The 12,017-nt window shown below is 40.6% G+C and overlaps 1 protein-coding gene across 1 annotated transcript in view; it reads right to left on the bottom strand.

The window, feature by feature from the left end:
• Positions 1-12,017, bottom strand: part of FSHR (follicle stimulating hormone receptor) — an 83,176-nt gene that overhangs the window by 25,314 nt on the left and 45,845 nt on the right. Inside the window, 2 exon segments of the mRNA XM_068406526.1 lie at positions 3,799-3,873; positions 4,265-4,339. Coding sequence (XP_068262627.1) covers positions 3,799-3,873; positions 4,265-4,339 — 150 coding nt within the window.

Raw genomic sequence — 12,017 nt, 5'->3', positions numbered from 1 at the left:
TTCTCAATTTTTTTTAAACTGCTAGTAAATATATATTTTTCTGTGAGATTTTCTGAACTGTGTTTTAACAGTTCTGTCATGGTCACGGCACTGTTGTGAGGAATCAGACCATGTGTCTCGTACCCTGCCAGACTGCCACCATGGCTGGAAACTTCAGAAGAACCACAACGAGCCCAGCAATGGGCAGGTACCCGAGTCCTCCTGCTTTGGCTGATTTTAGCTGGGTCTCACTATACCTCTTTACACCGAGATACAGGGGTGTCTGTGACAGATGTTCTGACTGGTGTGTCAGACCAGGAAGGGCTACAGAGGTCTATGTCAGGGTCTGCAGCAGAAGGTTGGGCCAAGGACCTCTCTGAGTACAGGCCTCCATCTCCAGCTCTGCTGCCTCTATGTGGACTATTTGGGAAGCTGGCATGGACCCCAGCTGGGGAGAAGATACAGCACATGGTCAACAGAAGTACATCCCAGCGGGACCAGTATCAAGTTTGCTTTTCCACTCACACACAATACCGTGTACGGAGTCATAGAATAGAATCGTTTTAGTTGGAAAGGACTTTTAAGATCATCAAGTCCAACCATGAACCTAGCACTGCCAAGTCCACCACTAAGCCATATCCCTAAGCAATGGTCAGATAGAATCTCCTGATCTGTTTTGTGACAAGATATTTATGAAATCACTTGCTATTCCTTCTTAACTTCCAGCAGTTAATGGGAGAAATAGGCTGTGATGTACAAAGGTTTGTTAGTTTCCCTTCATGGCCTTAAAATTTTTATCATTTTTCAGAGAGCTGTTGCTTAGCTCTCTTCTGAATCATTTTAAACTCTAGTCCCACATGTTTACAACCTTTTACTGCTGTATTGTGTAAAAAAAAGAAAAAACCACAACAAAAAAACCCAAAACCTGAACACAAAATCCATCAATCCATTAACGCCTCTCAGCATCTTGCCTCATATTTTCACTAATTGACCCTTCCTTCTATGTTACTGAAAGGTGAATACCAGGACTGGGTTACCTTTCCCAGATGCCATTTTGCAGCCTTCCATCAAGGTTTCTGCTTTCTCATTCAATTAACAGTCCTATTCTTTCAAACAGTAAAACTCTTTGCCTTTTCAAGGTGGGATATCTAATAGGGCAAACACCAGTGAGTGAAACAAGGGGATGGAGTAAATGACAGTCTTTCGTACAGAAATGTGCCAAGAGGGAGCATGAAGGTATGACTGTATGTAGAGAGAGCAACCTGAGCATGATGTAACTCGGCATCATACCCAGCTCACTGCTACGTGGAAGGCTCCTACAGGGACTTTGGGTCCTGCTTCTGGTCCCTGTGTTGTGAATTGATGTAGCTCCACTGAAGCCAAAGGTGTTGCACTGATTTATACCTCCAGCGCAGATACCTCAAACCTTGTTGTTAGCACAAAGACACATTCATCTGTTCAGATGCTTGGAGCCATGAAGCCTGCATCTTTTTTACTACTCATAGTCACACAAGTGGTGTATTTTTTTTTTTGCCTCTTAAAATGAAGGCACAGAGGGGGTGCAGCATAAATCCATTAGTGGAGTAAACACCAAGGATGGATTTTATCAATTTAAATTAGAGAAAATCTTTGGCATAAGAATGAATGTGAATTAAGTGGCCATGAATAAAATTAGAGGAAATTTTCTAGTCACCAAATCATTGAGTTTCTGGAAAAGCCTCCCCTGGAAAAATGAGAGAAAGCAGGGAACAGTGGAGAGCATCAAGAATGACAATAAAGCACTTAATTAATGAGATACATAGAGTGGAGCCAGTAAGAAATGGGATACAGTAGTCTGGAGAGTCTCTTGCAGTCCTGTATGCCCACAAGAGAGAAAACCTTAAAAAATATCCAAAATATATTTTCCTCTGATTTCAGCTAGCAAGTAAAACTAGGTAAAGAGGAGTGGGGAATGGTTAGACAGGCAATCTGCTGTATTTTTAATCTGTTGCTTCTATAGGTCATAATATTGCTGCTGCAGATGAATTATTACACAGATAGGATCTCTGAATGTTTGAGTCAACATGTATGGGAGTGTGGAATGATGAATGTTCAAAAGAGGGAGCATCCACAGATGTCAAAAGAAAAACTTCCACTACTTCATATATTTAAAGTGGGGATTTACCTTTTCCTCACAACCTATAATTTCTGTGCCCCACATTTAAAAAAATCACTGAAATTATTATGTTCATTAGTGAGTTCGCATTTCTTCAACTTTGTATGAGATAAATGTGCTCTCATTCTTTCCACTCAGTTGTACACCTGACAACTGTACTACCCATGGCAGCTTGTTCTGGGGATTTACATGGGATAAACAAATGATGTGTTTTTGTTCACAGGCAGCCAGAATTACTCAAAGACAGCAGTCACTGCTGAATGACTCAGGCTTGAAATGAGAGGAAAAAGGCATGAGATTTCTCCTCATGACAATGCAAACGTAAAGCTTTATTTCCCTACTGTCAAGAGAAAATCTGTGTTTCAGTTATGCACATACAAAAGCTAAAGTTTATCAAGGTGCCTGGTGAATTTGATAAAGCAGATACTGGTCAAAATACTGGGGAGAGTGACAATCCTACTGCAACTCTAACCATGTATTCCAGTTCAACGAGGCTTTAAACTAGAATGGTTTGTGTAGTGCTAAATACACCTTATCTCTTAAAGTCCAAATCTTAAGTCTCAAATCTTAAAGTTCAAATTCAAAGCAATGTCTCTTGGCATTTTTGAGCCCAGAACCTGTCAGATACTAGGGACTTTCAGAGACTTTAAAAACTCATTATCTTACTGGGAGCTATGCTTAGACCACTGACCGGATTTCATCCCATCTTTAAGAAATATCTAATCAGACAATTAAGGACTTACTCTTATGTACTCAAATGTAGAAATCATGATCAGGCTTCTTGGATGAGTAAGGAAATCAAGACTGGGTATATGTGCTCAGGTGGATGGACATACAAAAGTTAATATCCTGCTGGGTGTATACGCTATTGTTCAGCAGAGCACCATGGGGGCTTATATAAGCTATGACCACTAAAAACAATTGCTGTTAAATGGAGTTCATTGGACTTCATTGAGGTTTTTGTGCACAGGAGAGATTATTAGTTATATCAACATCATGCACTAAAAGCTGTGAAAATATTTTTGGGTAACAGTTTATTTTAAGGATGGATTCAATTATCACTGAATTTTGATGGCAACCCCATTGGAGGAGATGTGGCAACCACAGTTGTGCCAACAACATTCTTGATGAGGCTGGCTAATAAAATGAAGTTATACCATACATCAATATGTTTGTATTTTAGGGTTTTAGTCATCTCACATCAAGCATTAATGAAAACCATTGCTATAGCACTGCCATTGCTAAAGAAAAGAGAATTTGAATGCTTAAGACCATCTGTATGAAATATAATAGAAGGCAGAGCCATAGCAAAGACAGACGAGATTTTGTTCCAAAGCTCTTGAGATGAATTTCAACCTAAACCTGTTTTTATAGACGTAAAAAAGGCCCAGCTCATTTTCTCATCACTCAGTCTCTGCCTTTTACTTAGAAAGGCTCAAGAATCTTGTGTGTGGGACTATTCCATGGATGGTATTTTCTTCAGCTTTTCTGAGGACCATGTGCAGGCCTGGGGGGGTGAAAATGTGGATAGACAATGTGCAACTAGTAGCAAGGAGAGGACATTATCCTGTCTTATCACCAAAAGTGTCCAGCATGGGTTGGAGAGAAACACATCTGTATCATTCAAAATTACTATAACACTTATAAAAAGCAAAACATCTTACAAATATCTGAGGCTCGGAAGGTGCTGGAAGGCATCATGATCAATGTACACAAGGTTGTTGGCCTTCTCAATCCTTCTGCAAACAGAAAAGGAAATATCAGAGGAAATACATCAATATATTGATCTTAAAATGTTTGTGGTAGGCCCATGATGTAGTGGTTCTATATGCTGAGATTTTCTTTTTGACAGCAGAAGATCTGCCTGATTTCAAAGAGCAGCCTACCACAGACTGGCAGACCCCACCACCTTTTGATATCGGCAGTGGTTTGAGGATAAGTTTCAGGCTGACCAGAGAAAGAAAGGGACAGTTAGACAAGAAGATGGAAAAGACAAAGGGAGATTTCAAGTACTCCTGTATCGTTACGAATTCTTCAGAGCTTACCTGAACCAGGCTGCAAAACTTTGATACTTGCCTATAATGAATCTTTATAATTGTCTCCTTTGAATTTAGATTGCTCATTACTTACATTTCATGTAGTTTGGGAAGGTTGGAAAACACATTTGCTTCTATGACCTCCAAGGCATCATTCTGTGAGATCTCTCTGAAAAATTAATTTAAAAGTCAAGATATTTCAAGCCATGGTTAAGCAGAGAATGGACAAGTGAAAAATTCACAGGGAACTTCTTCCTAGATTATTGATGAGTTTTAAAAACAAGGTGGATATCAGATAGGAAAACAGACCCCAGAAACACTGATGAACTGCCACCAAGGCAAACATCAACAGTCAGAAACAGATATCTGAGGCTGAAGTTTGTATCTGTAATGGCGGCCCTGCACCTCCTGCTGTCACCATTCCCTGTGTGTTAGAAGTCAGGGCCTATCTATCATGGGCAACTGGATCTCTAACATCACTAATTACTGATAGAGATTTAATGAAATCTTTAACTTGGTGAAGAAAAGAGGGGGTGAAATGTGACTGAAAAAAAGACAGCTAAAAAATTCCCAAGAAATATGACACAACTTCAGCAGCAGGACATGCTGCTGTCTTGACCCAATGTAAACAACAGAGATTAAAATTAAGCCACCAGCAGACACATCCTTATTAACAGGAGCTGGAGACCACAGGGGTGAAGAAGTCTTCCACACCTTGGAGAAAACCCTATTTGATCTTGTCTGTATGAGGTTAATGCCTGCTTACATCCACAGAACAACAGAATAGAAATGGCCTTTTTTCTGTTATCAACAGACCAGAATGCATCTCCCGCTGGTTCAGAGTATGTATTTCTTTGCTTCCTTAATCTGTGGGATGGCAAAGAGATGACTCAGGCTCTGGTGTAATTTAGAGCTCAGTTCTCCTGGTGAATCAAGCGGGAATTACCGCAGTGCAACCTATCCCAAATACATCTCCTACGCTGGCAGTGACAAGGAAAGTCAAGGTAAAGACAGCTATGCCCAAAGATTCCCCACTGCCATTTTTGGAAATGGTGTAAAAATGCTATTTCCCAGGCTAAGGTCAGCAGTAGGAAGTAAAATTTGTAATAGAGATATAATTCACTGCCAGTATGATGAGGTATTGGATTTTAATAGTAAGGTAACTGTGCACATCTTTGGAATGAAACCTTGGATATATAGTCAGATGTAAACTGGCCGGCGCTGGTTCCTGGATATCTTGTTCTTTTGAAATTATGGTGGCTGCAAATACATTTGAACAGACCTGAGGTAAAACAATAGATAGTAATGATAGGTGTGCAGTCAAAAAATAATCACAAAAATTATTACAAATAATATGAAAAGTATTCCCCTTCCTTCTAACAACTGAACCTTACCTGACAAACTATCTGCCCATATAAGACAAACAAAAGCCTTGCAAAAGAAGATAAGGTGTTCATCTGACCTTTTCTGCTTTAAAAAACACCTCAGTGGTTTGATTTTTTTTAGTTTAATATGAAGCTCTCTCTCCTGTTTCCTCAAGTTCTTTTACAGAAGAAATCCAGCTCGCTTTTGCTCTGGGAGCTCTAAACTGACCGGAGAACAAGAACATAAAAGTACATGAGAACTGACAATAGGTGCTCAGTAGGGTGCAATGAGAACTGGGTGTGTTTGGCAGTGCTGAACCACTAGCTCACATGTGAACATGTTTCTATTATTTAGGTTTCAGCAGCAACAAATTGCTTTGACTGAGACTGGGATTCCTTCAAGCCATGCAAGGTGCACAGCCATTGCAAGGAATGTTGTGTTGGAAAGCTGTGTTTCAAAGATTTTTTACTGTCTTCCTGTTTTCTTTAAAAATAATGCATTATAAGATAGATGGTAGAAGCAATCACCCCCTATGCTGTATTTATATGACGGTACAATGTACTTGCTTAACTACGGTCAAGAAGATTTAGCAACATGGGAGGTGTCTCAGACTTTTGAGATTTGATTTGGTTTTGCTTGTGCTCTTTTTGGGCAGTCAGCAGTCTATTCGCCATTCCTCAAAATCTAAAAATCAGTTGTCTAGAAAAAAAGTCACAGAAAAAGCAGAACATTTAATACCAACAAATCCATTTAGCCAGAAGAGATTTCATGCCACTAAACAGTTCAGGGAAAATTGTTGCAGATTTGTTGGCCTTACACAAGCAAAAAAAGTTTATTAAGAATCCAGAATACAGTAGTGACCTCACCGACAGATAGAGCTGTCGAGGGTAATAGTTTTTTATGATCCAATCTGCTATCTAACTTTGGAACAACTTGGACGATACACCTCTTTTAATGGAATGCTTAAAACCGAATGTTTCTGCATTGGGAAAGTGTTTTGGCTTCCTAAGAGTGGGATGGGTTATGGGTTTTGTTTCAGTTCAAGAAATGGAAGGTACAGATCTGATTAAAGTAGGGCACGAATAGGCCATGACGCTCTGGAAGGCTTGGACAAGGGATGGTTAAGGAAGGAATGAAAGAGAGGTAAGAAGATACAAACCTCTAAACTGTTTTTAAAAGATTAAATTTTTAATAGAATTAAATAATACTTATATGAGGGGGGTGTTTCAGATATTTGGGGAATGACTTGGCTTTCATTATATTCCCATTCACAGGTACAAAGGTGACAGTAATTTTTTTTAACAGGTAATGAAAATATGTCCATTTAAAATGATTTTTGCTGTCTTCCAGCTCAGGCAAACAACTACTGCAGCCATTGTCATTATGAGCCTCTCAAGACAAGAAAAGGGAACAAAAGGGAAACTCATCAATGGCAAAAGGAAGTAACCCTTCTGGTGTTGGGCTTCATCCTCTGTGTTCATGGGATTGCTGGGGATGACGGAAAAGGACAAGACCCTCTGTCCCTTGCAATGAATTGTGCATCCTCTGCTACAGTGTCTCCAGGAAATCCTGATGGTGATGACCCTACTCATTACCGTTCTTTGCATATGAATCCCAATTTACAGCACTAAAATCCTGTTTTCTGACAGAAGGCCATTGCTATTCTTGTCCTTTGGGGTGTCCATATACGTGTTACAGGCTGTCGTTCAGGTACGATGGATAAATTAAAAAAAAATTTGGTTTAGGAGATCAGTCACACACAGTGAACAACAAGCAGCAAAAGTCTGAGTTTTAGTTGCATAATTTGCGTGAACAATTTATTTGTTTCTGGCAAAAAAAACACATCCTGCCCATGGAAAACCCAAAGAACACTGTCTTGAATACAGGTATCTCTGGCACTAGAAGTACAAACCACTGCTGCTCACATTAAACAACCAGCTCAGGAGACTCAGATCGTCTATAGAGAAGAGTAAATAATACCTGCATCAGCAGCTACAAACAGAAAAAGGGGATTGCTGGCTAGTATTTGTGCAAGTGATTTATCTTGCAGTATAAACACACACAAACAGATGATAGCTCATAATGTATATCTTATTATATGTCATCACGAGAGGAGATGGGACTGTTATTACGCTGTTTGTTTGTAATGAATGATACTACTAGCTCTAGCGCTAGCTATCACAGCAAATCCAGATGGCAATTTGAGCACCATTTCTGATGCATGCGAGCCTTTGAATAGGTGGCATGCAAAACAATCAGGGGCAATTTCTTGAAAAAGCCCAAACCTCCAAAATCCCAAACTACCCAGTGGCTGCAAAGTGCTTAGGCATCTGCCTAGGCTCAGCTTCCACTGCATGCACAGCTCTGTTTAAATCAACAGTGATCCTCAAAAGCATAAATAATTTACTCAAACACAGCTTAAACAAAGAAAAACTGTTCAGTAAAAATGTTTTACAAAGTCACAAAGGATAATTGTTTTTATTTTTCTTCAAAGAGAATGCAAGACTTTAAGGTGTGACAACATCACACGACTAAAGAATTTCCTCTAATTTGCCACTAACGTAGCAAATTGCAATCGTTATTACCAATTCACAAGTAACTGGCTGCAGTGTAGCATTTACATGTGTGATAGCCAAAGCCAGTGGTAGGAGGGAGAGAGACGGAAAATGAAGAGGAAGAGGAAGGTGCTGCCTAGTGACAGTAGAGTCTTAGCACGGTTTAACCTGCCTGCAAAGCTGCCCTTAGGTAGGGCTAGGGATACACCTTCATGACATTTGTGACAGAGCTCAGCATGAAGCACAGGAAGTATTCCTCTTCAAACCAGCTGCACTCAAAGTGCAACCCATAAAAATCAAGATACGTTGAAATGGCCTTTTAAACAATTCTATTAGCAAGGAATTTATAGTTCATGGCAGTTTCTTTGTAGTCCTCCAAAGAAAAAGTCTCTTAAACTAATCAAAGTCTTACAGCAAAAGCAAGACTGTATTAAACTCACAAACTAATGGTCTTGCAGCCAAGTGGCCTCACATTTCAAAATAATGAAAGAATAAAAGACTGGACATTTATATGTCTTTTATGATAAGAATTCCTTTCAGGATCAGAGCGTGGCACACAGACAGGGATAGGGTAATTTTTCCTCTGCTAGGAAACCACAGAATCACAGAATGGTTGGGGTTGGAAGGGACCTCTGGAGCTCATCTAGTCCAACCCCCTGCCAAAGCAGGTTCACCTAGAACACATTGCACAGGGTCACGTCCAGGTGGGTTTTGAGTATCTCCAGAGAAGGAGACTCCACAACCTCCCTGGGCAGCCTGTTCCAGTGCTCTGTCATCCTCAAAGTAAAGAAGTTTTTTTTCTCATATTTAGATGGAACTCACAGTGATCTTCTTGTCCACCAGAACTCCCAGGTCCTTCTCCGCAGAACTGTTTTCCAGCAGGTCAACCCCCAGCCTGTACTGGTGCATGGGGTTATTTAAAACTATTTTGTTATGTGCCTATTTAAAACAAATGTGTGTGTATGTATGTGCGCATACACATAGATATAGAAGTTTAACATAGATGCATAAGTGGAAACTTTTGTCAAAAGAAGAGCAAAGCATATGCATGGCAGAAGACCAGCTCAGAAGCAGATCACAGCATCAGTCCCTTACACGGTGCCCAGAGATGTATGCTCTCGAGCACAAAGATCTTGTAATACCAGGAGCAGAATGACATAGAGTAACTGGTGCCCAACTGGTGACCACAGTAAATGTGGTATTTATGGATTTCTGCATTTCACAGTCTGCCCAGGGAAGTGGTGGAAACACCATCCCTGGAGGTATTTAAAAGACGAGTAGATGTGGTGCTTAGGGACATGGTTTAGTGGTGGACTTGTCAGTGTTAGGTTAACGGTTGGACTTGATGATCTTAAAGGTCCTTTCCAACCAAAAACATTCTATGATGCTATGAGTCTATGATCTCCCTGTGGCAGACTAGCAGACAGGGCTGCCCTGTGCTTTGAGGTTTCTTGGGCACTTGTTTGGTGCATGCACCTTGCCCACAGACCTGGCACATGCTGTGAAGAGGGTTTTCCCCCCTCTCCAGCCATGCTGCCCTCTGTAGTCCTGGGTGCGACCCACTCCCTGCAAACTCCTGCAGCTTTCCTTAAATTCCCTTTCAGAGCAGTTATGTACGTGGGCTTCACACTTGATCTGTTCACCTCGTATTTCCTGCTATACATCATAATTGTGCCTTTTGGCCTTTTCTCCTCAGCCTTTGAGGCAGTTTTTTTGTGGCATAAATATCCTGTGGATTCCTGTGAACAATTTTGTTCACTCTATAGGTACCTGCAATTAACAGCGATACTGGAGGTATCAGGTACTGACTCCCAGAGCAGAAGGCCTCACTGGGCTCTCTGCACTGCAGCAAATCAATAGCTTCAGACTGATTTAAGGGAAAAGGGAAGAAAAAAAAAAGGCAATAATTATTATCTTTTTCCCCGCTTTCTTTAAACATAAATAATACTCTTTAGAGCAATTTGTCAGGTCAGTTTTACTTGGTGGTTTGATTGATGGGACAATTTATGTCAAGCTTAAGAAGGAATTAGCAGTAGTGTGGTGTTGGGTAAGCAATCCTGCCCAGCATTCATGGGGTGAGCACCCCCAGGAACAGCCTGTGGTGTGTCTGAACTGAAAATTTAAACACCTGGCTACCTCTGTCTCCATGTCATAGATGGAGGAGCTTTTATTTCTTTCAGTCTGATCAGAAACAAGCCAGTCTGAAATCTCCTTTTGAAAACTTCCCTCTAAAGTGACAGCAAAATGCTACTACATTGATTTAAACAGGTTACAAAAGAAAAGCTATTTTTCTTAAAAGTATTAGAGACTTTTGACCTTTTAAAAATAGATAGTTGACACTTTCTCCTGCCACTTTCCCATGAACATGAAAAACTTGTCTCCCTACCATGATTTATTGAACATCAGGGAGTTACAGGCTAATATATCTTAGCAGTTATTGACATTTAAAAAATGAATTTAAGCACTGACTCTTCTCATCGTCTCTTTACTTTGCTGAAGATACACACACACGTTGTACTGACCTGACTGAGTAAGTGGGATACCCATTTAACCAACTGAGTATTAATAGTGATTTCGCACTTAGAGAAAAAGAGTGCATGCCTAAATCTTTGAAGGAGATTATCAGAAGGCACCACTACTGTGTCTTCCTGCCTTCTCCAAAGGGCATGACACCATATTCTCAAATAAATCAATGCAGGCATGGGAAAAATAAAATGCAAATTTCTGTACAGCAGACGGAAGGAAAGGGGATTTTATTTCTATCGGTGCTTTAGCATCATGCCAGCAATCCAGATGAAAATCTGTTGAGAGTTGGGTTACATCAAATTAATTGTCCATGTAACAGTTTTAAACTGGTCTCTCTAATCAGAAAAAGCATGCGATTCGTCTGCAGAATCGAACTGGTAATGACCGGATCCAACAGCAGAAGCCACATCATTATAAGAATTGATTTTATAATCAGTACAGTTTGGGGGGATAGATGTCTCCTCATACTCTAGCACTAAGGGGATGGATTATACTGGTTTAAGTTTATTGCCAGCAAAGCTGAGAATGTGTAAAGCTTTGTGAAGTCAAATAAGCAAGGACCAGGTCTTTGGAGGAAATGGCAGCTTTCTGCAGAAACGCTGGCTCCACACAGGCAGCTCAGAGAGATGGGATTTGTAACTCAGTACCCTCCAGCCGCTGGGGCAGACGTACCTGCTGCCTCCTGCATTTGGGCATCACTACATTTTACTTTTGACTATGACAGCTTGTAGGGAAGGCAGAAAAATGTGTCTAAAATAAAGAGACCCACCCAAGCAATGGCACTTCTTTCTCAGACACCCTGGGCTCCAGAAGATCTTGAGACCATGCTGGCAAAGATGGTTGTTCAGCTGAGGAAGGGACCTCCTTGTTCAGAGATGCTGATGCAATCTTCGTGCCCACATCGTAACTCCTTCCTCGGAAATGGGCTAGCAGCATTTATTGTCACTTATCTTTCATTATTTCTCTCTTGGCTTTGATAGCCAGCTAATGATGAATAGTTTCATTAAGATGACCTGGGATGATGTGGAGATTACATTTGGGCTAATCACTTAGGAGAGTGGCTGAATGAAGAAAAGGGGAAAATCACTTCTGGGGAAGATCAATAGGCAGACTGTCTTGGACTGGGAGAACATGTGGCTTCCAGGACCCAAAGTCTAGTGACAGCCTTTCCAAACAGACCATCTTGAAGCAGATGTTCCCAGACACTTCAACAGATAGTTTTGAAATGCTTTAAGGAAGCACACGTGCACAAGAGATGCCTCTGGAGGACGTGCATTACTAACTCCAATGCATTACAGAAATGGGAAGATCCAGAATAACAAGTGCCTCAGACATGTACAATTAAACTTTTTAGCTAAGAGGGAAAATTGTAAAAAAATCCCTCTTACTCCTCAGTTCTGG

Source organism: Nyctibius grandis, chromosome 1 (genome assembly GCF_013368605.1).
Source record: "Nyctibius grandis isolate bNycGra1 chromosome 1, bNycGra1.pri, whole genome shotgun sequence".
In the NCBI taxonomy this organism is placed as follows: Eukaryota; Metazoa; Chordata; class Aves; order Nyctibiiformes; family Nyctibiidae; genus Nyctibius; species Nyctibius grandis.
This window is presented reverse-complemented; position numbering and strand designations above follow the sequence as displayed.